The following is a 27,722-nucleotide window of genomic DNA, read 5'->3' as shown; positions in this document are numbered from 1 at the left end:
CTTTCTCCCAAGGACTTCCACCACACACCAGTTTCTCAGTCCCAGTGGTAAGGACACAAGCTTAAGCATAACTAAGGCAAGCCTGACACCTTGAGGTCACACTGCAAGTGGCAGGCGCCACCCTGGCTGGGAAGTATGAATCCAGGTTGGGTTGGAGGGAGGGAGAGGGCAGCCATGCAGACCCAACCTAGCAGTGAGCCAGCCAGGAGTTGTTGAAATGGGGCAGGATAAAGTCATCTCTCCACAGGAGCTTCCAAACCGCTCTCTTCAGGGGCATTTCATTCTATTTTTAAAGAAAAACCTCCAGAGCCTTCCCAACTGAAACCAGAGGCCCCCAAAGACATTCAAGACTTTTCCCTGGTCTGCTTGGGTGTTCCACTTGTAGCCATTAATACACATTCAGGAGGAGAGGAAGGGAAACTGGGCTTCACCACTCCATCGCACCCCTCGCAGGTGCTTACAAAGGAGAAAGACGGAAGACCTATAGAGACCTAATTGCTATGAAAAATTAGGAGTTTCGCTCTGAGAAATGGCAAACCAGGGGCTTCAGGAAGCAAAGACCAGTGATCAAGCCTGAAGCAAAATGGGATTCAGCCTTGCCTGCCCGGTCACTCATTTTTGGAAAAGGATTGAAGAGGCCATCCTTTCCATTCCTCCACCTCTGGAAGTGTTTTGGGGAAAACATCCGAGACTCCAGTTATTCTTATCTTGTAAATTATCCAGGAAAGGCAATTCTAGAGCATGCTGGGTTGGGAAGTTCATCTTTTCCTTCATCTAATCCAAAGCCATTCTTCTGCTTTTCTGAGAAAGCAGAAAGGAATCTGGCAGGCTTCCTCCAGGGTTCTGTAGTCACAAAAATTCTTTATGGCTATGAGAGCCTTCTCTCTGGAGGTCACAAGCCCTGAGAGTCTCAGGTGCATGCCGAACCCCCACCGCTGTTGGAAGGAGTTGGATGGGCTAGGAAGAAATGTGGACCACTCAGCTGTCGGTGCCCCCAACACAGGCAGAACACTGGTAGCAGAAACTTGGAGAACAGGACCCTGAATCCAATCTCCAGACCTGTGCCATTAATACTAGGGGCCATGAAGTGCTGTGTTTTGTGGTCTGGAGAGAGGGCTATAGACTATGTCGTTCCCTTCTCTGTGTTTCAGTCCCCTCATCCCAGGGGGAGGTGACAGTGTGGGACAGAATGAGTCAACACTCATACTTCTTTGTACCCATAGCCACCTGTCATGAAGTCCCCCAGGGAACTGAGCAGAGTTCCAATCGAGTTTTCAGGACCAGACTCGCAGTTCCTGGTGATCTGCTGCCCTCCTAGGGAAAGGATCGCCTTCCCTGTGGGTGACCCCCTTTTGCTGCCAACCTCACTTCTGGTAATTTACCACCAGTGCTTGGTTCTGCCTGCCAGCCCCTGTAAGGGGCAGTAACAAGAGTCCTTGGTTCCATTAATGGGGGGGAGGGTATTTTTTCCCCCATCCCAAGCTTGAGGTGAAAATGTGGTTTTTAGTGGGAGGACATGGTTTTATTATGACTTCTCCCACCTCTTCACTATGAAAAGCTCTAGAACCTTCTCCTGAGACTTCTCTTCTACACAGTTATATGCCCAGAGTGACTCTGCAGGGATCCCAATACTATTGCTGGGGCCAAGGCGGGGAGCCACTCAGAGAATGTGTCCTGGGCACTTGGTCTTAAAGGAGGGAACGACTGGCCCTCCACAAGAACTGCCAAGGGCCACTCCAGCGCTGTAGGAGTTAATGTGGGACCGTGCGTCAAGGGAAGGGGAAAAAGTTGGAGTTGACACTTAAGGGGGGGGGGGGAGTGGAGAGGGGAGCAAGTCCCGCTGATTCCTGATTGGTTTTACATTTCATCCAATTTTTTTTTCTCTCTACACTCTCGCTCCCTCTTTTCAGTTTCTCTCTCCGATCCCAGGGGAGGGGAAACGGGAATAGTGAGAGATCAAAAATAAACTTCTTATGTCAAAGCCAGGAAGGAAGTATAAATAAGAAGGGCTCGGCAGCCCACTCGGTGCTTCTTGGGGTGGGGACGAGGCAGGGGAGGAGGGCGGGCGCGCGCGGCTCCGGGCGCCAGTTGCTCGCTCTCTGATCCGCAGGCAAGCGCGGTGGAACCGGCTGCGCGGCCAGAGGGGCCGCCCGGGGACCGCACTGCGGCCAGGCCCCCACGGGCTGAGTCGCCCAGCGGCCTGATTGATTTCCTTTTTCCTAGAGGGAGCGGCCCGGCAGCGCCTGCGCCGCCAGCACCTGCCCGCGCCGGGCCGGCTTCTTCTCTTGCGCGCGCCGCAGCCGGAGCCCCCATGCCCCGCGCCGCGCCGCAGTGGCCGCCGCTCCTGCTGCTGTTGTTGTTGCTGCTGGTGCTGCTGCTGCAGCCGCTTGCCCGCGGCGCCCCGGCCCGGCCGGGAGTCCCGGGCCTGGCCTCGGAGCTGGTGGTGCCCACGCGGTGGGTGGACGGCGCGGGCGAGCTGGCGCTCCACCTGTCCGCCTTCGGCCAGGGCTTCGTGCTGCGCCTGGCGCCTGACGCCAGCTTCCTGGCCCCCGAGTTCAAGATCCAGCGCCTTGGAGGCTCTGGCGGGGCTGCCGGGGGCGAGCGCGAGCTGCGCGCCTGCTTCTTCTCGGGCACAGTGAACGGGGTGCCGGAGTCGCTGGCAGCGGTCAGCCTGTGCGGCGGGCTGAGCGGCTCCTTCCTGCTGGACGGCGAGGAGTTCACCATCCAGCCGCTGGGAGCGGGGGACTCCCTGCACCGGCCGCACCGCCTGCAGCGCTGGGGACCCGGGGCACGCCGCGCCCAAGCCCACCCCCTCCCTGGAGGACCCGAGTGGGGGGTGCAGAAGGCCCATGATCAAAGGCAGGAGAGAGACAACGAGGCCGAGAAGAATGAGGAGGAGGAGGAGGCACAGGAGAAAGAGGGCGAAGAAGACGTGTCAGAAGACGCCAGCGAGCTGCCACCACCCCTGAGGGCCACGAGTAGGACCAAGCGGTTTGTGTCTGAGGCTCGCTTCGTGGAAACGCTGCTTGTAGCTGATGCGTCCATGGCAACATTCTACGGGACCGACCTGCAGGTAGGACTCGCTTTGCCCGGAGGTCCCCAGTCACCTCCCAGGGTGTCCAAATTCTTCTCTTCTCTGTCCTTCTGAGAAAGAGCAGGGCTCTGCTTAAATTCTGAAATCCAGCACCCCTCACCTCCCTTCCAATTTAAGATGGAGGTCCCAGCGCTTCCCCCTATCAGCTGCCTCCCACCCCATTCCTCCCATCTGAACCTCTGGCAGTGCTCAGCAAACTGACCTGAAAATGGATTTAAAAGCGCCCCTGGGCACCTGCCTCTCCCATTAGAGACCAACAATGAACATTTTGGAAGAACATCCACCCTACCCCTATTTTTTAACCTTCTATTGTCTCCAGACCTAAGAGGTTCCCATGGAAAGATGTAGCTATTTCATTCCCTTGTGTGCAGAACCAAGATTGCCACAAATGAAGGACCTTGTTTGGAGGGAACTGAACCTGGAAAGGGGCTGCCCCACTTCTGTGTGCCCAGCTGGTTCTGATCAGGGGGTGGAACTACCTTGCCAACCTGGCGCTCGGCCCTGTAGCACTTGGCAGTGCCAGCATCAGCGAAGAAGGGAGGGGAGCGGGATTTCTGCCTGGGGGCTCAGTCCGGAAAACTGCAGCTTCAGTGGGAAAGGGAGGGGAGAAGAGAGTGGGGATATGAACTTTCTTAGTTATTGTTCCTAGTGGGATCATAACTATACTTGATCCACCCCAGCTGATCTAAGCCCAGACACAGTTCTCTACTGAGCTGGGGCAGGAAAACTATGTTCAGGGGACAGCCTCTGTAGCCAGATGGTTTCTAACTAGAACCAAAGATGGTGTAGAGTCAGCAGGGGGTGTCTGTATTGCCCTGGCCCCAACATCTCCCCCACAGACCAGGTGAAGTGTAGGGGCTGCACTTTCTATTACTGCAGTAATGTGTCAGGTGGAGAAGACCTGACCGTTGAGGACCCTCTTCTAGGCTCAGCCTGTGCCTGACTGTTAGAAGCACCAAGCATCTCAGCATCACCTGTGCAGAATAGTCCAAACAAGGCACAGTCAGCCGTTCTGTTTCTCACCCCTTCTTTCCCACTCTACCATCACTGGGCAATGCATCCTAGATGGACCGATGGGAAGCACTAGTTGGTAAAAGGTCCATGTGTCTGCTCCTCTGGCCCCTGCAGGGGAAGCTTAAGCCCTGAGCAGGCTCCTCTGCACGCTGTCCGTCGCAGACATCACTTCTTCCAGAGCAGGGCAAGACAGCTGCAAGCCCTCAAGCCCTCAGGCTGTCTACCCCACAGGCTTTGCGTCTACACTGACTTAATATCTGTTTCCCTGCCTCCCCTGCAAGTCCTAGATAGGGTGGCAGGAGGGGTTTCTCCCATCTCTGGAGAGAACAGGCAAGCCTGGTTACTGGGGGCAACAACAGAAAGCAGCTGAAGTAGTTCATTGCAAACCCAGAGCTGAGCTGCTGAGCCCTCCCCTACCCATGGACCAGTGTCTACATCCACCTGTGAATCAGGAGGTATGAATAACATGAATACAAAGAAGCAACAGAGAAAGTAACTGCTTGTCAATCTCCGGATCCAAAATGCCCTTTCTAATGCCTTCCTACCATCTTGCTCTCTGAACTCTTCACCTAGAGTAGACACTTAAGATACTGAGTATTTGCCTCAAGGACGTATGTGGCCCCTGCAGACCTCAGAGCCATCAGAAGCAGGCTTGTTTGGTGCTAGCCTTCGGGGTGCCCAGACCACTGAGGCAGCATGCTTGGTTGCATTTTGATGCAGTTTGCTGTACCAGACAAGTCAACTTTCCTTTTGCAGAGCCACCCAGGATGATGCCTCATACAATACCTGGCTGGACTTAGCACATACTTATTTCATCCCCTCCCCCTCCAAATACATCCATAGACATGCACCTCTGCCCCAAGCCAGCCTAGGTCAGGAGAGCACATCGGAATGGACATCAGGCACATGTGATCAACCTGGGGCATCTACTGCTAGGTCTTATACCTCAAAGAGAAGTCCTCTCTCAGCTGGACCAGCCCTACCACTTCCCTTTTAGTCTCATTACGTCACAGCCCATGTGTACTCCAGCTGTGGTGAGGCAGGGGCTGAGGCACAGCTGTTTTTATGACTGCCCACTGGCCCCTCTGCTCTGACTGCTCACCAGCTGTGGAGATGCCACAGAATAAACCTGAACTTCTCAGCTCAGTCCCCTGAGCTTCCTCAATGGGTCCATGAGCTCCACCAAGGGTGAACATCAAGTCCTAGTTCCCCAAGAACTTGCCTGCTCAGACCCTTCTCCCCAAAATAGAATCCAGTTCTTTATGAAGTTCTCCAAGAGTCTCCCTGGAAGTTCATTCACACAGATGGAGGCACTTGTGAGTGGTTTAGCAGCTGGCGACACGATGAGGAAGAGGAGAGACTTTGCCCCGTCAAGGGCCTGGATTTGCTCATCTGTGAAAAGATACTCCTGGACAAGGTCATCTGTAGGCTGCCTTATGATGAGTCTTCTGGAAAGTTCAGCATTATATAGGGGAGCCGCTCTGAGTGCCTTCCATCTGCAGAGTGGTTGCCACGCTCATCACCTCAGTGGAAATACCTGTGGAGGAGTTAGACAAAGAAGGTGCAGCTCGCTGAGCATGTGTGACCTCCTCCAGGTCACACAGCTAGCAACCTAGGTGAGGGGCTGGGTGTGCCACACGAGCTGCTGACCTGGAGCACAGTGCTCCTCACTGTGCCCGGCTGCCTTTGGCTCGCGGAGGGCCTGTGACTCTGCGGCTCTGCGGACCCCCTGACACTTGTCCATATTGTGGGAATGGTTCCTTGAAGCCAACAGTCCAAAGACATGCTGCCAGATTACTGAGAAGAAACCACCGTGAAGGCCAGAGAAAGAACCAGCCCTGCTCAAGGCGGGTCTTGCTGCCGAGTGACAATGAAGTTTTCCAGGACTCGGTACACTTGAGTTCACTTAATCCCTTGACGGAGGGGCCCCAGCTTCCCACCTTCTTATCTGGTTTCAGAGTGAAAGAGCCCAGACAAAGGGGGCTTTCTGAAAGGAGGGACCACCTCGGAAGAGACCATTAACTCTGTCTGCATCCGGCTGCTGCTAATTGCTCTCTGGATGAAACTGGAGCAGGAGCAGAGCGAGTGGGGGCTGGGCAGCACCCACGCTCGGTCTGGGAAGTCTGTCCTGCTGGGAAAGCAACTGCAAGCTGAGCTTCCGAATTCTCTGCTCGGCAGAGAGGCTGCTGGGAGTGGCCCTTACTGTCCCCAGAGCAGACCAGAGGTTTCCCCAAGATGTCAAGCTACTAGGAAATGATTTCAGAGACAAGCTAAGTCATGGCCATCTCATCTCCCCCTTAACCATATCTTCTGGGGACAATGTCTCCCATAAACTCTAACACTAAAGTGAGCATGGATCCCTCCTTGCCCAGCATAATCCCGGTTTAGTACCGTCTCTAATAATCAAAAACGTCCTGCTTTGGAAAAATAACAAAAACAGGTACAGGCCCCACTCACTGTAGCCACCCAAGTCTTCACTGGATGAAAGACAAGTGTTGATTATGTGTGAATTATGCTCTCCCACATGAAGTGCTTTCCAAAAAAAAAAAAAAAAAGCCTTAATAGTAAAAGGTTTTTGATTCACTATTTCTCCCTGGGGGGAGGGAGGGAAAGGGGAGATGGGAGGGGGTGTGTACATAGACAACGGCAGGGCAAGCTCACTTGCTTGAGTCTGTTTCAGCTATGCTGTAGCTTTCTTTGAAACAGCAAAATCAGTGTCATGATTAAGAGGATAGGCTTTAAAGAGGAACACAAATAATGGTGTTCTTGAGCAAGTTACCAATTTCTCTGTACCTCAATTTTTCACCAGCATAGTAAGAACAATTATACCAATGTCCTGGCATTGTGTTGAGATGCAATAAAAAGTAGAAAGCACCCAACCAGTGCCTGGCACATAGTAGGCGCTCATCAAAGCATGACTGAAACTAGAGTTGCCTTCGGTGATGGCATTTGTCAGAGTAGGAGGCCAGTATGGCCGCATGCCATCGTAGCCAAACATCGCTATGTCAGCTCTGCTGTCCCACATAGCAGAAAGGTTTTACTTTTCAGCTTGCGTGGCTGAGAGTACTACACTTGACTCCTTGTGTGTAATAACTGTGTGCCTTGGAGAGGGGGCCTTGCCCTTGCTGTTTTGAGAATGAGGAGAAATTAAGGATAAACTGTGCGGAACTCTCTCTTCTCCTATTGCTTCTTTCCTTCTCCTTTGCTTCTACCACCTCCTCCTCAGCAGCCTCAGGCCCTACAGAGATTCCCAGAAGGAAAAAAAGGAAACAGATGGCACTGGCTGCTGAGGTCAGAGGGTTTCCACGTCCACAATCTCCTTGCCTCTCCCAGGCATGCTACAAGGAAACGCAGGAGGACCCACAGTGCAAAGAGCAAATGAGCAAAGCATAAGGGATGGCACTGTGAGCAGAAGAAGCTGCTAGAAACACGTGTGACCCAGGCCCAGCTGCCCCAAGACTCCCACCCTCGTGGCTTTGTCTGCACCAGAGCTATGGGATGGATCTTTTTGTTTGTAGTTCAAGGAATCAAAGAGGGCTGTATTGCAGCCATGCTGGCTGGGTTGGTTTTCTCTTTTCCAGGTTCTGGGAGAGCCAGTAGAGAAAAAGACTCCCTGAAAAATGCCCCACCTTCCCTAACACGTGTTAAGGGCATCAAATCCCCACCGCTGTCGTTCAAAAGGAGGGTTCTTTAACCATCGCGGGCCGGGCCGGCCGTGGGCTCTGTCCAGCCTACCTGCCGGGCTGGTGGGAGGCTGTCTGCTATACTGGGACTCAGCTCCACCAGAGGCACAATGTTACTCGCACGCCTCAGCAAGCAGCCTGCACTGGTGTGCAAGGAGGTACAAATAGACACCAGGTGGTGCAGCGAGCCATCTGACCTCCTCCTCCATGGTTCCTGAGCCCACCACCTGTGGGACGTAACTCAGGCCTGCCCTTTTGGCTCATGGGATTGGCTGAGAATCAGAGACTCACCAACTCAGTGCCACCACCCCACCAAGGCCTAGGGGTCCTTCCCTCTGGGAAACCTTAGGTGCACTGCACATATCTGGCATTCAGTGAGACAGAAGAAGGGAGGTAAGTGGGACAAGGTTTGGGGATTTTAAAGAAACACTGGACCCTGTTGCAGACTACCTGCAATGGAAATTATCTTCTGAGATAGCAACCAGAAGGACTTTCGGATCATTAGGTTTAACCTACCGCCTTAAAGGGTAGTGGCTTTCAAGCCAGCTCAGCCCAACAGCTATTCGTTGTCTGGAAAAGATGCTACGAGCTACCCAAACTGCAAAGGAGGAAACTCCCTGAGAACCTGAGTGTTGGGAAGCATCCCTGATGCCTTACCCCACCTTTGTGCAGCAGTTTACACCACAATGTCTTATGTTCCTGAAGACGTGGCCATTGCATGGTCCCCACTCAGCTGCTACCTGAGAGCCTTCGTCTGATCTGGTCAGCTTGGGAATGCCAACCCTTCTAAACCTCAAGCCTTCAGTCCTTTACATATTTCTCTGGGACCAGTAATGAGTAGTGGACATCTCTGATCTTCATGCTTTCTTTGTAAGACATCATCTCCCCAGTTTTGAGATTATAAAATCAGGACTCAAAGGAAAGAAATCTTACATGGAAAGTGCAGGTTGCCTCAGAGAAACCCTAGGAGTTGGTCCTTGGCCCGTCAGACTCTGCCCTTCTTAGAGTCCGAGACCAGGAGGCTTTCTGCCCGCTGAGAACAATGAAGACCTGGACAGGAAGTAACCTCAACAAGCTACCATTCCTCAGCCCTCACCCCCAGTTGCATAATGATGTGATTGCTTTTTCCCCTTAGGAATCCAACTCCAAGAGCAAGTGCCAAGTTTCAGCTCTGCTGATAAGATATTCACATCAGCCTAACATAGCTGGAGTACTTGACACCCTTAGTAACCTGCCAGCCCCTGTTTGTAGGGCTTACAAAATACCTGGTTTGTTGCCTGTTAGGTGAATGGGCAGATCCCATTCACAAATGATGGAATTCTTCTGGAACTCCCGCCCACACATGTCCTCAAACTGTCCCTCTCTAGCTTTTTGCTCTCCTTTATCCTCCTTCCACTCCCCTGTCCAGACCACCAGAGAGAAAAAAGGGAGGCTGACAGAGATGGCGCCCCAGAGCACAGGGAGCAAGGCAAGCGAGTGCCTGCTCAGCCGGCCACACTCATGGCTGAAGGCACACATGCCTGTCCCTTTGTCTCCTCTTCCACAAAATAACCCAAGAGAACTCACTTTTATTTATTTATTTATTTATTTATTTATTTATTTATTTTAATTTTAAGTGAGAGGAATGGAGATGGACAGACTCCCGCATGAGCCCCAACCAGGATCCATCCGGCAACCCTCATCTGGGGCTGATGCTCTGCCCATCTGGGTCCATGCTTGCAGCTGAGCTATTCTTAGTGCCTGAGCTTGAGGTCCCACAGAGCCGTCCTTAGCAAGAGAACTCACTTTTAGAGGTCCCTGAGGCAGGAGAGTCAGCTCCAGTCTGGCCTCCTCCAAAGCCGGGGGAGCAGCTGGCAGCCCAGGGACAGGACCGAGGCCAAGCAATGATGTCGACTATTTCAGCTGGCCTGGGTGGGACTGAAAGCAGGTGTGAGTCTAAGCATCTGGGTCTCATTAGGCCCACTGGATTCTCTCAAACCCCAGACAGAAGGGAATAAACCCTTCAGGGCCGTCCGGGCAAAAACCAGAAGGCCAAGTACTGGGAAACTTAATGGGAAGAAGGTGGACCTCGGACAGGGACACGCCTGGGCTGCATCCTGGCTCGAAGAGCTACGTGGCCTTAGAAGGAGGGATCGCAGTACATACTCCCAGGGTTATTGTAAGCATGTAACGAGGTGACATAGATCAAGTCTGGGCCCCACACCAAGAGCAGAGTAGCCTTTGTTCATAGTGCTTATTAGAGCAAAATTTTCAGGGTTAACATTCCCATCCTAAAGAGAAGTTAACTCCAGTAGACAACAAGAAAATGCGCAGCTGGATTCTAAGAGAGAAATTCTACTAACCTGGAGTGCTCAGATGATCGCGTCTGGGCTGAGAACGGAGTTGGGCGGGGGGTGGGGGGCCGCTGGCAGGGAGATGGTCGGTGTCAGGGTCCAGTCAGAATAACCAGTTTCCTCCGATAGAGCTTTCTGTGATGGAACGTTCTGTCTGCTCAGTCCAACACAGTAGCCACATTTCATAGATGGCTATTTACGTACTTGAAATGTGGCCAGTGTAACAGAGGAGCTATAATTTTAATTTCTTTGAATTTTAATTAATTTTGATTTACATAGCCACATGTGTCTGGTCAAGATGTTAAATGCGCTCGCTTTGGAGCCAGGCAGTCTGGGTTCAAGTGCTGGCTGTTCGCTCATTAGATTTGTGATCCTGGGACAGTTACTGAGACACCACTTTCTTTTATGAAAAATGAAGGACCTCAAGGGTGTGAGTTTTCAGCAAAATGCCGTTTATCAGATGCTCGGCACAGAGCAGGCCACGTGGGCTGGGGGAGAGAGGTGAGGCCGCGGGCCGGCAGCCAGTTGGGAGATTGAGCCCTTCACTCTTCCCGTTCCCTCCTTCCCGACAGAACCACATCCTGACACTAATGTCCGTGGCTGCCCGCATCTACAAGCACCCCAGCATTAGGAACTCCATCAACCTGGTGGTGGTGAAAGTGCTCATAGTGGAAGATGAGAGGTGGGGCCCAGAAGTGTCTGACAATGGTGGGCTCACGCTGCGCAACTTCTGCAGCTGGCAGCGGCGTTTCAACCAGCCCAGCGACCGGCACCCAGAGCACTTCGACACCGCCATCCTGCTCACCAGACAGGTCTGTGGACCAGCTCCTCCCGGGGAGGGCCAGAGCTGGGGTGGGTAGATCAAAGGGACGACCATGAGGCCTGCCCAAACATGGGGAATGTCTCCCTGCTGGCCCCAGCTGGACACCAGGAGCCTCGTGTGTGGAATGAGGAGGAGGAGGTCATGAGGACAAGTGTGAGGTATTTGCAAGGGAAGGAGAGGAATCTCATAAGGGCTGTTTTCCAAATGTTTGGGACCAGCTGTCTGCTGAGGTCATAGCAAGAGGAAATGGGCTCACACTGCCCAGTGAGAGATCTGGAGTGGGAATTAAGAGAGGAGGTCTAGCTGTGGTAGTTGTTCGGCACAGGGACAGGTAACCAGGTGGTTACCATCAAGATGTCCGCAAATCAGGAGACTGCCCACCCATCTGGTATGATTGAGACGGGCAGCCTTCTCAGTACTAGAGAGTGTGATAACGTGTGCAAGGCTCTGTTTACGCCTCAGCCCTCACAACAACCTCAGGCAAGTACTGTTATACAGTTCCCCATTTTATAACTGAAGAAACTGAGGCACAGAGTGTCATAAAGTGGCAGCACCCGTGGTCAAGCCCAGGCAGTCTTGCTTTAGGGTCAGTATACTTAACCACTGTACTGTCCTGCCTCCCAAAACAAGCTGTCCAAGTCCCAGCCAGCCCTAGCACACACCAACATAGAAAGAGAAACAGTCTCCCTCAACTGAGTGTCCTTTGCAAAGAAATAAGGGTTTGGGGCGTAAAAAATGTCCTTCCTGTCAGGCAGCAGCAGGAATAGGAGGTTCTGCACTGCGCCTGTTCTCACGATCTCACCCTCTCCACCACACAGAACTTCTGTGGGAAGGAGGGCATGTGTGACACCCTGGGCGTGGCGGACATTGGCACAATCTGTGACCCCAACAAGAGCTGCTCTGTGATTGAGGACGAGGGGCTGCAGGCGGCCTACACGCTGGCCCACGAGCTGGGTAAGCGCTGCCATGCTGTCAGAGAGAACGGCCTCTTCCCAGCCCAGGCTCCCCCAGGCCCAGAGGATTACACAACCCTCGCCGTGAGCCAGTTTCTCCTCATAATTCTGACAGAACGATGACATGCCAATACATATTGTGCTCTCTCCATTCCCACCCTGAGCATAAGGCCAAAATATTAAAATAGCATCCTGGACCATCGTCAGAGATCACCAGGAAAACGCCAAAACATGAAACAGTTGCTTGGGTAGAGTTGTAATGCGGTGTCCAAGTGGAGCAATAAGAACTCCGGGAAGATGAATTGTGAAGATAGTGTGCCTAGGAATTAACATGAACATGAGACAGGCTGAGGCAGAGGGTAAAGGGGTGGCAGTATTCTCTGGTACTCTGAAAAGGCAGCTGTAAGAAAAAAGCCCAGGGTGAAAAAATCTTGAAGGAATTAGAACAGGGCATGCTGCTTCTCTCTCTCTCTCTCTCTCTCTCTCTCTCTCTCTCTCTCATTAAAGAGAGGGAAGGAGCACTGGGCCATATAGAACGCCTTTGGAGCAGGGTGTGGAGGGCTGGAGAGCATGGAGGCTGTCACGGTCGACTGCGGGTCTCTCTCCGTCCCCAGGGCACGTCCTCAGTATGCCCCACGATGACTCCAAGCCCTGTGCACGGCTCTTTGGGCCCATGGGCAAGCACCACATGATGGCACCCCTCTTCGTCCACCTAAACAAGACGCTGCCCTGGTCTCCCTGCAGTGCCATGTACCTCATGGAGCTCCTGGACGGTGGGCACGGTAGGCATCCCTGGCCAGCTAATGGCGGTTGAGCTCTGCCCAGTGGGCCTCCTTAGATCACCTTAGGCACCTGCACGGTTTCTGGCTGAGTGCCATCACAAAGCATTGTAGCCATTTAGGATTAGAGGAGACTTCAGAGGTTTGTCCCATGCCTCACCCACTGTGCCATGGCCTTCACACCATTCCCACAAAGCATGTTCTTCCTCAACCCATTTACCAGCAGCCTGAGTTTAGGGCTGCTATAGATGGTTAGTCACAAAGCAGGTGGAATTATTTGAGAAGGTTTGTCTGGAGGAGGTGGATCTGAACAAGGAGTGAAGAAGTGGAAGAATGCCTGCAACACAGAGCAGAGAAGAGAGTGTCCAACTAGAGTGGCACGTCACATGATAGCTCAGACACAGCAACAAGAGCAAGGAGTCGGATGGGGTGGGGAGGGTGGGGTGGGAGCAGTGCGCCTGGGTAGAACAGCTTGACTTGTGGAGTAAAGCAGTGAAAACACAGTTTATTCCTGATTCTTCTCCTTGAAGGAGGCAGGGGCACAATAATACAAAACTAATGGCTTATCCAAACATCAGAACTTTATTTTGCATGCCATGTATTTTTAAAAGTTTCTCTATACCCCTGATTATATTGACATAGATTATCATTACAATTTGCTAACATTCTGTAGGTAAACACTGAATCATATCAGATGTTTCAGGCACCAAAAGAAATGCAATCCTAAAAATAAAGTTTGCATCTGATGGTCAAAAATTGGACAAGTTCTATCCGCAAAGGTGGATTTAACAGTGGGTGCACGCCCTGGGCCCCAACTTCTGAAGGGCCCTAACTTTTGTAGGGCCCCACAAAACCTCAACTTTACAGTTTTTTCTAATGTAAGGGGCCCAATATTTTCTTCTGCACCCGGGGCTCAACCGACCTTAATCTGCCTCTGTCTATCCAGATGATGGGTATTGAGTTTTCAGACTGAGGTCAAGGAAAGCGTGATGTCTAGACCTTATACGCTGTCAGTAGGGATTCAGGGGTAACATGGGAGCCATGGAGAGCTGAGAGAGGGAAACTCTAGCCCCTTGTTCCCTTGTTCCTCTGCTTCCTCCATTTTTCAGGAGACTGTCTCCTCGACGCCCCCACCTCGGCCCTGCCCCTTCCGACAGACCTCCCTGGCCAAAGGGCCCTCTATGAGCTGGACCAGCAGTGCAAGCAGATCTTTGGGCTGGGTTTCCACCACTGCCCCAACACCTCTGCACAAGATATCTGTGCCCAGCTCTGGTGCCACATGGATGGTGCTGAGCCCCTCTGCCACACAAAGAACGGCAGCCTGCCCTGGGCTGATGGGACGCCCTGTGGACCTGGGCACCTCTGCTGGGATGGCCGCTGTCTTCCTGAGGAGGAAGTAGAGAAGCCAAAGGTGAGGAATGGCCCCTGGGAGACACGGAGGTGAGTGGGGTGAGGGGAAGGCGGGGGACAGCTTTTTCAAGGAGGAAACTGCACTTGAGAGCCGTGAACTAAGAGACTGTGGGCCAGGCGACAACTCTGACCTCTAAGTAAAATCACTCATCTTTCTACAAACAAAGCAGAGCATATTTATTCAAACACAAGAGGAGCCCTTCGAAGCCGTACTCAGAGTACACGGCTGATGCCAGGGCGCCAGGCATTGCTGGAACTCCCCATTTGGGGCTGCTCTGGAGCTGACTTGAAGGCTTGTGAGGACTGATGACAAGTATGAACAGTCCAGCACAGAGACCAGGCCATGGGCACTCAAAAAATGAAGCCATTCTGAATTCTTTAATAAACAGATACGAGTGACTCAGAAGAGGAATATTTAATCAAACGAAGGAAAAGTATTCATATTATACCCATGTCTGAGCTGAATTCATAATCAGAGGTCAGGGCAGTAATTGTGGGATTCCATACTCAAAGAGGAGGAGAGGAGAAGGAATCAGACTGCCTCTGACGGGCAGAGGAAACTTGGCCCCGGACAAGAGCGAATTTGCCAGAAAAACCAAGGCAATGCCACTGGGAGTTTTAAGATTCACTTCTTTGCCCTGCTCTTAATCTTTCCAAACTGTGGGGCTGATCACATTTCTCTCCCTGCGAGTCACTGAACCGTCCCTAAGAAACGGCATCCGCTAAGTTGGGTAGCCTGGTGCCAGCCCAGCACTGAATCACAGGGGTGGCTCAACCACTCACTCTCCCAAGGGCTGTCCTCAGTGGCATGCGTCCTTTGAACTGAGTCTCAGGAACCTGCTCGGGCCAGGTCTGGCTCCCTCGATGCTAAGCCTGAGCCAGGGTGGGGTTCATGACTTCATCCTCAGCCACCTCTCATCTTCCTTCTCAGATGCTGAATGTCTCTTCTAGATATCCCCCACACACACCCCTGTAGTATGTGCTTCACACATCACTTAGGGAGGGGCGGGCCCGTGCAACCCTCCCCAGCACCAGAGCCAAGCTCCTTGCCGGGAGAGGTTAACATGGGATAATTATGAAATACTATTTATCATCTATTTTTGAAGGGAAAGGACAAATCATAAAATAATATATATGTGACATAATCATATCTGTGTAAAACTTTTTTTAAAAAAAACTGCATCTTTATGATTATATATGCAAAACAAAAGTATGAAAGAATATTGTTGGAAATCATGTCAATGGTTTTATCTGGGTAGTAACACTTTTTATAGCATTACTTTCTTCTTGACACTTTTCTGTACTTTTCTTTTTTTATATATACCAGTAAATAATTATTTTTGTAATTTTAAAAATTATTTTTATTTTGAAAATTCTATCACCCCGCCGATGACAAAGCTTTGTTCTCCTGGGTCAGTTGTAAAGTTGGAAGCAGCTCTGTTTATTTCCCAGGGCTCGCCTGCCCCGCTGAACTGGTAACTGGTTGACAAGCAGCGACACTTCCCAACGGCATTCCTTTAGACCAGGACTCCTCAGCCTCGGCGTTAGGGACATCAGGGGCTGCACAAGTCTTGCTCGTAGAGAACGTCTCATTCATTGTGGTTGTTTATTGTTAGGTGTTTAGCAGCATCTCATCATCTACCCACAAGAGGCCAGCAACATAGACCCTCTCCAGTTGTCACAACCAAAATGTCTCTAAACATTTGTCCCAAAGGACAAAACTGGCCCCAGTGAAGAACGGCTGCATTAGACCCATCTTTATTCCCATAAAAGACTTTCATTCAACTACAAACACTGAGTACCGTAGCAAGGGCAAGGCACTGTTTTAGACGCTGGCAGTCAGCCGTGAGCACGTCCAACACAGCCTCTGTGTCCACAGAGCCGACAGCCAAGCAGGCCACACATCCATGAAACAAATGATTCAGGCAATTTACTGAACTTCATGTCGTCCCCTCCCCTTCATAACTCAGCTCCTGACTCAGTGAGGCTTTGTGTGTTGCAGGCCGTGGTGGATGGAGGCTGGGCCCCCTGGGGACCCTGGGGAGAATGTTCCCGGACCTGCGGAGGAGGAGTACAGTTTTCACACCGTGAGTGCAAGGACCCTGAGCCTCAGAACGGAGGAAGATACTGCTTGGGTCGGAGAGCCAAGTACCAGTCATGCCACACGGAGGAGTGTCCTCCTGACGGTAATTTCCACTTACGGCCACACATGCAGGAACAGCTGTTCTTGTTGCTGCCTAAGATCCCAAAAGAAGAATAAGTAGGGTGCGTCTCCAGGGATACAGAGCTTTCTTGTGATCCAGACATGGATGGGTTCTGCAGGGCACCGACTTTTAGGGCAGCCCTTAGTGACCCAGAACAGCTCTCGTTGTGCTAAGAGAGCATGGGAAAGTCAAGGAGAGGAAAAGCCCTGGTCTTCCAAGAAGTGGAGGCAAAGGATGTCACTCCCAACCAAACTTACTTGATGGAGGAGGAGGCTTGCAGAGGCTAGCGTCTGGGATAATATTCCTCCTGGAAGCATCTGAACCCTTGTCTGTGTGCAGAATGGAAGTGTTTTCCAAAGCAAGTGTCAGAGCCAAACCTCCAGTGTCTTCCCAGTCAACACTCAGCCCAGTGCACATTCCTTCAGAGAGGAGTTGCCCATGTTCTCTTGGGGCCATAGCAACTGCCTGAAGGAATCTTCCCAGAAAGCAACACTGCCTCTACCTCCTTGGCATATTCCTACCCTGCGTACCTGCTAGAAAGCACATGTATCACCCCAGAGGCAGGAATGGCAGCAGCTGAACTGGTGAGAAAGAGCCATTAGAAGTTTTGTCCGTACCATCCCAATCAACTCCCCTCTGTGCAGCTTCAGGAAGTATTGGCAGGCAGCAAAAGACAAACAGCTTAAAAGCGCTCCATCCAAGTGCAAAGACACATTGGCATTGGGTTGGTGTCTAATGGGGGAATCTGTAGTTTTACAGTTTGCAAGATGTGAGACTCAGCAGCAGCAGGAGTCTCTAGTAACTGTGCCCCAGAATTGTGGGAGTTTGCCTGGCTTATGGGTGAAGCATTCACCAGAACTGTGAGAGTTTGCCAGGTAGGCATGGACACTAGTAATATCACAATTTCAGATGCACCAAGATGAGCCTTCTCAATCAACAAATGTTTTTAGTGCCTCTTGCGTGGTTAGAACTGTTATAAACAGATGTTACAAATTGTATTTTAAAAATGCACAAAGCATGATCTCCATCCTCAAGGAACGTGCCATCTAGCTAGAGATCCAAACCCCTTTTGAAAAGCAAATGAAACATAATCTGTGAAGCACAGACTCCAGGCTTATGAGGAATTCAGAACAAGGAAAAGCCTGGATTTGTCAGAAGCTTCGCGGGGAGGGAGGGCTGAGCAGAGGCTGGAGGACTGAGATGGCGATGGAGAGCAGGAGGATGGGCCTGGAGGCGGGAGGTTTGAGAGGGGCTGTGATTCACTCAGTGGAGTCCAGCGGAATGTCCCAGCATTGCAAGAGCAGGTGACAAAAGTCCATGTAAGCTAAAACAGCACATAGAAGTCCTCAATTACAGCTGTCCTTGCAAGTCACCTGGGAAGCATTTTCAGACATGGTGGCCCAGATCCACCGGATGCATGGAATCCATCTGTGGAGTGGGTAGAGCCATCTGGGACTTGAAAAGTCTCCATGGGCCATGCGGGGGTGCAGCTGAGCTAGAGAGCAGCTGAGCTAAAGAGCCACAGTCAGAAGAGCAAGTTTAATTTCAGGAGTGGGGGGGAAAGCCATACTGCAGGTGGATTGCTCAGGAAGCAGCATGTAGCAGGTTGGGAAAGGAGGCAACCATGTGTAGGAGGCTGGGCACTGGGTCCCAAGTGAAACCACGAGGCCTGGGCTTGTGAGAGGTGGCCTGAGGTGGTGAGAGCGGCACAGAGACATTTAACATCACAGGTTGTCCTGCATATGGTAGGATTTAATGGCAGCTTGGAAATGGAGGATGTAAACACTCAAATGCTCAGTCTCAGACTGGAATGTGGCAGTATCACCAGTGTAAATCAGTCCAGTTAATGGAGGAACCATGTGGAGTTGGGCTGTGCTGAGCCGGAGTAATCACAGCACCTATAATGGGGTCCTCTCTAGATACTCAGCATCAGATGGGGTGCAAGGCAGGATGAGAGCTGGAGCTACACATCTGGAAGTCCAGGGCCATGTGTCTAATGTCACCAAAGAAGTCAAGATAAAGCATGCTAACAGTGGCCCCCAATATAATCCCATGCATCACTCTTGGTTTTCTACACTTACCAAACTGTCCTATTTTCACCCAAGTTTATTTATATTGCTACAAAAATTAGGGGATATTTCAAAATGAATATGAAGCAGTAAAAAAAGGAAGCATTTGATTTCTTTTTTATTAAACAATAACAACAGAAAAGCAAACAAGTCAAATGAAGTTTTTCAATTATGCAAATAAGATGCAAAACTGACTTTTATTTCATTCATGAAAATGCACTATACAAAAGACTGAAAGTACTGGAGTATCTGCAACTTCCTTGATCCCTTAACTTTTGTGAGGAGTATAGTTGTAAAACGAATTAATCTTCTTCAAATGGAAAGGGTATTTGGCCCAGAAAACCCAGCTAAGTGGGATGCTCCCCTCCTTGCCCTTGTAAATGAGGGTCACACGTGGAATGAGGTCAGGTGTACCTAAAAGTGCTGAGCCCAGGTGACACTGGGTCTGTGTCCTGGGTTCAGGTAAAACCAGGAGGAGGAAAGGTGCCCTGAAGGCAGGCATTTCTCCAGCTGGGTCCTCCCTGCTTCCGCATGGCATGTTAACTCTTTTTCTTACTCTTTCCAGGGAAAAGCTTCCGCGAGCAGCAGTGTGAGAAGTATAATGCCTACAATTACACCGACATGGATGGGAACCTTCTGCAGTGGGTCCCCAAATATGCGGGGGTGTCCCCCCGGGACCGCTGCAAATTGTTCTGCCGAGCCCGGGGGAGGAGTGAATTCAAAGTGTTTGAGGCCAAGGTGAGAATCCTCCTGGAACTCTGATCCACGGATGAGGACGAAGGTCACCTGCCACCACCACCCCACACACACCTCCCTCCAGCCACGGGCTGCCTCTGTGCCCACCATGCCCTGTCCTCCTTTCCCTTTCCCTGCTGCAGGTGATCGATGGCACCCTGTGTGGGCCGGAAACGTTGGCCATCTGTGTCCGTGGCCAGTGTGTCAAGGCTGGCTGTGACCACGTGGTGGACTCGCCTAGGAAGCTGGACAAATGTGGCGTGTGTGGAGGCAAGGGCAACTCCTGCAGGAAGATCTCCGGTTCCCTCAACCCCTCCAGGTAAACCTCCTAGTACTTCAGTACCGAGGTGGAAGAACAGAACAGGCTTTGGAATCACATCCCCGTTTCCAGTGTAGCTGCTCCTTAACACCCATGGAATACTGAGCTTCAGGTTCTTGATAAAATATCAGCAGTCCTCTGTATACCAGAGCCATTGTTAAGAGTCATGACATGGGACACGCAGAGTAACCAGGATAGGGTCTGGCCCATACAGAGGACCATGCACAGGGGAGTCGGAGGCCACATGGAGAGGGATGGATCATCTCGGAGTCATCGGCAGTAGAGCTACACTGAGTAACCAGGACCTTTGCCAGGAAGCAGCTCTTCCAGGTCTGTTTTGGGAATGACACCTCCCCTTACTCCAGGCAAGCCTGTCCTGCCTGCAGGTGGTTCTTTAGAAAAGGAGGTACAAGGGAAGGGGACCTCAGTGGCCTCAGTTCCTTCATAACTCTCACAGCTTAGTGGTCTGCATCCTGAAAGCTCCTGGTTTTGCCTAAGCGATTCACCTCAGTGGCTGTGTTTGATTCTGAAAACAAGTCTCCGAGATGGGCAAGGCCAGCACTATTACTCCCCATTTACAGATGAAGAAACTAAGGTTTAATAACAGTACCTGACTCTTCTAGGCTTACAGTGATGATTAATAACATCCAGGAAGAGAACCAGGTTTCTTAACTCCTGGGCAGCCTTCTTCTTGTGTTTCAGGCACTTCTTGGAGAGGAAGGGAGGGTGGGTATTATACAGCCGCACGGCCCCTCTGTCTCTCCCTGGCTCACATCTCACCAGGCTCAGGAGAGCAGAATCTGCCCACAGCAGACCACTGGGAGGTCTTTTCAAATTGAAAATCAGGCCTGACCTGTGGTGGCACAGTGGATAAAGCATAGACCTGGAACACTGAGGTCACCGGTTCAAAACCCTGGGCTTGCCCGGTCAAGGCACATACGGGAAGCAACTACTATGAGTTGATGCTTCCCACTTCTCCCTCCCTCTTTCTCTCTTTCTCTTTCTAGAAAAAAAATTGAAAATCAGAGCATATAGAAAAAAGAAGCCTGGGATGTGGGGTGTTCAGATACTGGGTCTCCTTGCCGGCTCCCTCTTAGGCATTCAAATGGGCCCATGGATGCTTTCACACTGCCCCAGACCAAGCAGCTGGCCCCAGCTGGGCGGAGGCAGAAACAGTGAAGGGCCGACAGCTGTGGTCCTCAGTCCTTTCCACTTTCTTCCCAGCCTGTGTAATCTAAATGCTGTCACTCCGGAAGATAAGAATAAGAACTGAGGTCCATTCAGCCCACATAAAGCCCTACAATAGAGTTGAAACATTCCCCGCAAACAGCATCCTATCCACCCAGAAGCACAGCTCATGGTATCTGGGAACATCCAGAAGACAGCTCCTCTATGTCCCGGTTCTGGCCCTGGAGCCATATTAACCAAGTACTAAGAACTGATGGACTCTAAGAGGTGGAGTGAGGCATCAGATTCTGGAATGAGTGTGTGGAACACATTTTTCCACACGGTTTGGGCTCTGGGTATGAAAGTGGCCAAGCGACGTTTTATACCCGTGCAGAACACTCACTGTGTGGGAGATCTCATTTGAGCCGAGAGCTGCCAGGCTCGAAGCCCCAGGGCAGCTTTCCAAACCCCTCGGGGTTGCTCTCCTCCCTGTGCTACTGTCCAGACCCACACATCTCAACTCCCCAGCCTCAGCATCTGGGATGGAGTTGCCAGGCAGAGCAAAAGCCCATGAAAGCCAACATACAGAACATTCCTTTTGGCCTCGGCAGCGAATTTATTTAGAACTTGGAAGCAACAGCATAATTATTTGTTACTGGTTTTCATTTGCCACCCCCAGTCAGCAGCAGGTTAACTTCCTTAGGCTCTGGGCTGGGAAGCCACTGGTCCTAAGGGTATCTTTCTGTTCCTGTCCTAGTTATGGCTACAATGACATTGTCACCATCCCAGCTGGTGCCACAAACATTGATGTGAAACAACGGAGCCACCCAGGGGTCCAGAACGATGGCAACTACCTGGCATTGAAGACAGCTGATGGGCAGTACCTGCTCAATGGGAACCTTGCCATCTCTGCCATAGAGCAGGACATCCTAGTGAAGGGGACCATCCTTAAGTACAGTGGTTCCATTGCTACTCTGGAGCGGCTACAGAGCTTCCGGCCCCTGCCTGAGCCTCTGACCGTGCAGCTCCTAACAGTCCCCAGTGAGGTCTTTCCCCCCAAAGTCAAATATACTTTCTTCGTTCCTAATGATGTGAACTTCAGCATACAGAACAGCAAAGAGAGGGCAACCACCAACGTCATCCAGCCCCTGCTCAATGCGCAGTGGGTGCTGGGGGACTGGTCTGTGTGCTCCAGCAGCTGTGGAGCTGGCTGGCAGCGACGGACCGTGGAGTGCCGGGACCCCAGCGGCCAGGCCTCTGCCACCTGCAACAAGGCTCTGAAACCCGAGGATGCCAAGCCCTGTGGAAGCCAGCCATGCCCTATGTGACCTGGTGGAGCAGGGCCTATCTTGTGCTCATGGACTTGGGATATTGGGTTGCAGATAAGTATCCTCACTTTGACCACCCTACATGTGGCAGTGGCATGACCTGCCCAGGTCTCACATTGTACCAGCCCCTCTGGCACAGAAGGGCAAGAGAGGATGGGCCAACAGATCTTAATGTCTACTTTCTAGTGGATGGGACCTTGCTTGGGTTCAAGTAGCGGGCATAGGTTAAAAGGTAAAAAGTGCACTTGTTGATACAAACAGGAGACTCCGTTAGCCTGTTTGCAAAGGACTAGCAAAGTTAAACTTTAAAAAAATTGTTTTCTCTTTGGTTTCCCCTATAAATAATCTACCTCAGAGGGGAAAAAATTAGTCCCAGAGAGGTGTGGGGCAGAGAATTGTTGACGAATGTCAAAGCAAGCTCCTAAACTGGCTTCAAAAGTGACCATGACTCTCTTCAGTATTAAAACCCATCGCCTAAGGGGCCGCAGGACTGTGGAGAGCTGTGTTCTTGGCTTCCAGCTGCAGGGGTGGAGCCATTTCAATTACAGTATTTATACAAATGTCTCTCTGAACTAAAGTGTGATCTTGTGCCAACGTAGTGGTCTGGTATGGTTCAGTGTTTCTTTCTAAAGGGCAGGGGACCCCGAGCCCAAGGACGAAGGCTAGAACTAGGTCACTGGACCTTGGACACGCTGGGAGCAGGCACCTTGCCTGGGTCCTTTCAGGCCTTCCCCTGGCTTCACAAACACCTGCTGTATCCAGCTCATTCAGGCAACTGTTTGTGTGCATTTGCATAATCCAGACCAGTGGTTCTCAAACTTCAGCGGGGCATTAGGATCATCTAGAGAGTGATCCTTTTAAAACAGAGCTTGTCCCCTCCCCACCCCCCGAGTTTCTGACTCAGCAGGTCCAAGGGGGGCCTGAGAGTCTGCATTTCCAACAAGTTCCCAGGTGGCGGGGAGGCTGCTGGTTTGGAGGCTGCACTTTGAGACTCACTTTTCCAGTGGAAACTTCCAGCTCGGAGGAATGGCTGTTATGCCATGCCTCTGGGCTTGTTTTTCTTGAGAAAGACCATCCCGTTCTGCTCTGCATATGCCCCCATCCTCACTCTTAGCTCCTGACCACCTGCAGAGACAAGATTCTCTCAGGATCTGAGGAATTCTGAGCCCTCGGCTCTCTCTCCACACCAGGACCCATCCCCATCTCACAACCCCTTGGGCCCAATCAGCCCTTTTACACACAGTGGCATTCCTCCCCAGCCACGGGAAACCTACCAGAGAGCCTCCCAAGTCCCACCTTCCCTACCTGCTCCTCATCACTTGCCGGCTTAGAGGGGGTCTCTGGATCAGTCTTACATGGTCACAAACCTGTGAGGAGAAACAGACAGACAACATCAAGAAATTATATTCCAGCGAAAAGCAAGAAAATATCTAAAATTTTTTCCTCCCTCACCTTTTACCGGTTTGTCCTTCCCTTTCGCTTTCTCTTAAAGCCCCTTCAAATACATGGTGACATGGGCAGAGAGGATGCTTTATGGAACCCTGTGTGAAAGGGGAACAGCGGGGACTCCGGCCCTTGGGTACAAAGGAAAGCTAATGGGATTTCAACCCCTATAGTGCCCTTAACTGGTCACATCTGTGTGGCACACGGTGGCTGTTGACCGCGAGTGGACCGCGTTTCCCGTCCGCCTTTCCTGTGTGCCGACTCTTCAGTGAGTGGGCGGCCAGCTCACCTAAATATAAACAGGCGCGCACGCAAGCATGTGGATGACGACGAGGGAAACCAGATTTTCCCCTGCTGCACACCGGTTTTGTTGAGGCTGGTATCTGTTTCTGCAGTTCTTCATCTCCTTTCATTTTTCATTCTCCCCAAAACAATCGAGGCCAAGTGTGTCCCCCATGAGCTGCCCCCGCCCATCCAGCTGTGCCATCCCTCCCGCCCGCACCGTCACCAGGCGCAGCTCTCGCCCTGGCCCTCAGCTGGCAGCGGCGCGCTGATGTGCAAAGCGGAATGGAATCCCGCTTGGCTCCCCCTCGCTGTGTGGGCTCGCTGGGCTCACAGAATACACGCTTGTTTGTGTCTGGAAACTCAACAGCTGCAGCTCAGGGACTCAGAAAACAGATCTGCAGAGAGAGACCACATCATCATTTCCCACAGCCAAGCTCGACCACCCTTCTTTCCCAGCGAAGAAACAACAGCATTTCTTCTGCCGAGAATTTGCATTTTCCAGTTAGTGCTCCTAATGGAAACTGGTGCTGCTGCCTCCTAATGGAAGTCCCCGTGGCCCTGACTCGGCAGGTAACTTGGTCATTCATCTGTGTCCTCCGAGTACCTGCCAGAAATATTTTAAAGGTGGTACATTAGCATCAAAGTTCACTTCCAAGCTTTTATCCTTAGGATAAGTAGGGTTTATTTTCTGCCATTATTCCCCTGTAGCTGACCAGAGGGTTTGTGAATTTACAGAAGTATACAACATGGCTGTTCCCTAACCCATTTCAGCAAACCTCCCTCTCTCCCAGGAACATTTTCCAGGGGTGGTGGGACCATTGTCTTACCAGCTCTACATCTTTCTCTCTGGTGATGTCCACTAGATTCTAGTGTTTGGGCTTTTGAACCAAGCAGGTCTTTTACTGCAGACTGTCCTCCTTCCTAGCATCCAAATACATAGTGCTTCTTCTTTCTTCTGGACTAGTCTTCCCTTTTTTCCAAGCCTCTCCTCTCCTGCAAAAAAGGAGACAAGAACAATAGGAAAGTTTTTAAGAATATGTTGGCTTTTGCTTTGTCTTGATATTTTAAATGTGTGGTCCAAGAAAAATAGAGAGGCATTGTCACCACTGAATTCTTGGGTCTGTACAGTGGTAACACGGCACTGTCGCTGATAGGTGCCAGGGTTTCACTCAGCCCAGACTGCGTGTCTGAGTCTTCCCAGTTGTAGGAAGAGAGGCTCAGACCCCACAGCCATCTCTCTTCCTCATGTTTGGCTTCCCATCACCAGTCCACTCAGGAAGCAGCAGTGTCCCCTTTGCTCTTTGGAAGTTAGGAATGGTTTATCTATAAGAGTGACCGGAAATCTGGAATTGACTAAAGAGAATCAGATGTAGTATTATCCCTGAGTTTCCAGATTTCTGCTGCCACAGCTTTATTACTTCCTTTCGCCTCTATTGGTGAGTTGAAGCTAAATTACTGAACACATGGCCAAAATAAAACACAAGAGAGCATTAACGTGGTGAAGACTGTGAAGGTGACATTTTAGGTAAGGTTAGATGACTGTCCCTGACACCTGTCCTCCTCCATGTAAAGTGGAAGTCATCCCCTAAGTGAAGAGAAGTATATTCCCACCAGTATTCCCCACCCCCAGTTCCACTACCAGTTAGACAGTAAGTCACCTCAGGACTCAAAGGGTCTCTGCCCATGGGTGCTAGGATGGAAGGTAGGATAAGGGAGCACCCCTGCCCTTGAGAAATATAAACAGGGACTTGCTTGCCTTTGGTGGCCCTTGGCTGAAAGATAGCATGTCTTTATGAGAAAGCAAACTTCTAGAATGGCACATTTTCCCATGGCCCCTTGATTGAGCTGGCATGTGGAATGCAAAAGAGGAAGGTGTCGCCACCCTAAGCTGACATTTTTTAAAGCCCAATCTGTGTAATCACTAAAGGGACATAGTGTGGTCACATTGACCTTACATCTGAAAAAATTCTAAACAGAACAAAATACCACACCGAGGGAAGCTAAGCATTGGAACACTGAGTGGGCAGAGTGTTTGGGCTATGACCCCCATGTTTCCTCTGACTCACTGGACCTTGTCAACCTTCCCCAAGTACCTGTCTGCTTTCTTGGCTAAAAGTTCCCAACAACCTGGCCAGACTCATCAAACAGGTGTGCCCTTTCACAATTCGGTTCATTCTTCTCCAGATATGGAGCTTTTTTGATATTCCATTTGGGACGTAGCTAGTTGGCCTTCCTTCTTTAAATTGAGTGGCAGCCAACCCACACCCCCCAAAAGAAACTAGGTCAAAGGGCTTCTCACAGATGCAGCTCAAGTATTGGGACAAGAAAGAGGAGACATTCTGCACAATAATGCTAGTGCATGGAGAAAGAAATACAGGAGGTTTCTAAGACACCTGTCTCTTTGAGAACATACTTTCCCTGAGGCCCTGGGTTGGGCTCAGTGATAAGAGACAAGAAAGTTCTGGCTCATCTTCCATCCCTGTGAGCTGCCCAGCCGACCCTTGGAAGATACGCAGTTGCCCCAGGAGGGGAAAGAGTAAAGAAACCTTTCTCAGATCTCACCATTCCTCATTCCAAATATCGTGTAAGTCCCAGGCTCACTGGAGAATTTGTCCTCAGCCAAACACAACTTCCTGTTTCGAAGAAAGGGAAGAAAAAAGTAGTTGAAAGGGTTTTTGGACACTGGAGATTTCAAGTTTTTATAAACGCAAATGAATCAGACACATGTGGAATAAATTTCTCCGGAAGTAGAAAAGATGCTGTGGGTTCCTCTGGCCGGACCAAAAAGTGGGAAAGGGCAGCTGAGATGGGATGTGTACCAGACACCGAAAGGAGGAGAAGCCCTGTGAATGTTGGATCAAAGAGAGGGTCCCAATGATGACAAGGGTCAATGTGGGCCCTCCCAAGGCCACATCCTGAACTTGCTGATTACTCAGAACTTCTTCACCTCTGAAGTCATAAATTCAAATAGCCTGCTCCTCAACCACAACTTCCTGTCCTTCCAGACCCCTCCCTAGCTCCCACTACTCATATATATTGCTCACAAAAATTAGGAGATATTTCAAAATTAATATAAAGCTATAAAATATCCCCTAATTTTTGTGAGCAGTAGAGATCCCCAGATCTTGGGTCACCCCATATGCACACGTTCCCCTGTCTTTATTTCTCCTCTGCCTCTACATATTTCCCTGTGCTGCTTAGAGTCCACGTTCTAGCACCTCAACATCAGTCTTGCCAACATTCCCAACTTGCTTGTCCCGTTGACTTTTTGGGGTGCTCCACCGGGGATGGACCAGTCAACTCTGCCTCAGTATCACTATGCTAACAACCAGGCTCCACACCACTGAGGGACATCACACCACTGAGCACATAAGTGACTCTATAAAACTTACAGTTGCCAATGGAAACTCTGACCAACCCACCCAAGCAGGCTTCCTTAGCCAGCTCTATTGCTACTTCTCTACCAAATTATTTTGAATTTTCTCCACTCTCCTCAAGTCCATGATTCTGCCACGTTTCCCCTTTATTGTGAGTCGATGACCTCACCTCCTTCTAATAAATAGAAACCAACACTGCATCTCCCATGAGAAAAGAGAGAGAGGAGACACAACCTCGCTGTCAACAGATCAAGTTACAGGCACAAATTTAGAGGAACATTATCATTCTACCGTATTTTGTATTCAAGAGGCATATTCCAATTGCTATGGTGTCCAGAGGAGGGTGAAGATTCAGAAGATAATTTCTCAACCTTATTAAATTAATCTCCCAGCCCCTCTAAAGGGCACAGCGCATCAGGTCTAGACATCCAGGATCTCATGTGACTCAGTTTCCCCACCCCCATCATCCTTGTCAACCCCTCTGTTCTACCCCTCCTCCCCAGAATAATGCATTTTTTGGCCTTGGCACCTAGCATGATTTACAGCCCCTTGGTTCTGTCTAGCGTCACTACTACATAAAGCTGGGACTTCAGATTTCAAGGGTGAGGTTAGGGAAGACAAGGAAAGGATCAAGGACACAGGGACAGGATCAAGAATAGCATGTCTTAAAGATAATAGACCAGGGGTTGGTAACCTACGGCTCACG

General features: G+C 50.8%; 1 protein-coding gene and 1 long non-coding RNA gene across 2 annotated transcripts; one reads left to right on the top strand and one right to left on the bottom strand.

Moving 5' to 3' along the window:
* Positions 1 to 1,934: 1,934 nt before the first annotated feature.
* Positions 1,935 to 22,774, top strand: ADAMTS8 (ADAM metallopeptidase with thrombospondin type 1 motif 8). Its single transcript, XM_066365243.1, has 9 exons — positions 1,935 to 3,073; positions 10,697 to 10,936; positions 11,766 to 11,901; positions 12,515 to 12,682; positions 13,789 to 14,090; positions 16,092 to 16,275; positions 18,928 to 19,100; positions 19,241 to 19,416; positions 21,341 to 22,774. The coding sequence occupies exons 1-9, from the start codon at positions 2,312 to 2,314 to the stop codon at positions 21,909 to 21,911; spliced, it is 2,712 nt and encodes a 903-aa protein (XP_066221340.1). The 5' UTR covers positions 1,935 to 2,311; the 3' UTR covers positions 21,912 to 22,774.
* A 183-nt stretch (positions 22,775 to 22,957) lies between these two features.
* On the bottom strand, positions 22,958 to 26,278 carry LOC136392732 (uncharacterized). Its single transcript, XR_010748977.1, has 3 exons — positions 26,202 to 26,278; positions 24,467 to 24,632; positions 22,958 to 24,243 (listed from the first exon to the last, which is right to left on the bottom strand). It is a non-coding gene; the product is annotated as an uncharacterized lncRNA (long non-coding RNA).
* Between the last annotated feature and the right edge of the window lie 1,444 nt (positions 26,279 to 27,722).

The sequence above is a fragment of the Saccopteryx leptura genome, chromosome 2 (genome assembly GCF_036850995.1).
Source record: "Saccopteryx leptura isolate mSacLep1 chromosome 2, mSacLep1_pri_phased_curated, whole genome shotgun sequence".
In the NCBI taxonomy this organism is placed as follows: Eukaryota; Metazoa; Chordata; class Mammalia; order Chiroptera; family Emballonuridae; genus Saccopteryx; species Saccopteryx leptura.
The sequence above is the reverse complement of the archived record's forward strand: the minus strand, read 5'-3'. Positions and strand labels throughout refer to the sequence as shown.

Bases quoted from the DNA above. Each gene is read 5' to 3' on its own strand.
- ADAMTS8 (XM_066365243.1), top strand. From the start codon at position 2,312: ATGCCCCGCGCCGCGCCGCAGTGGCCGCCGCTCCTGCTGCTGTTGTTG. The intron at 3,074-10,696 runs GTAGGACTCGCT...CCTTCCCGACAG, and splicing joins TCTACGGGACCGACCTGCAG to AACCACATCCTGACACTAAT. The intron at 10,937-11,765 runs GTCTGTGGACCA...TCCACCACACAG, and splicing joins CCATCCTGCTCACCAGACAG to AACTTCTGTGGGAAGGAGGG.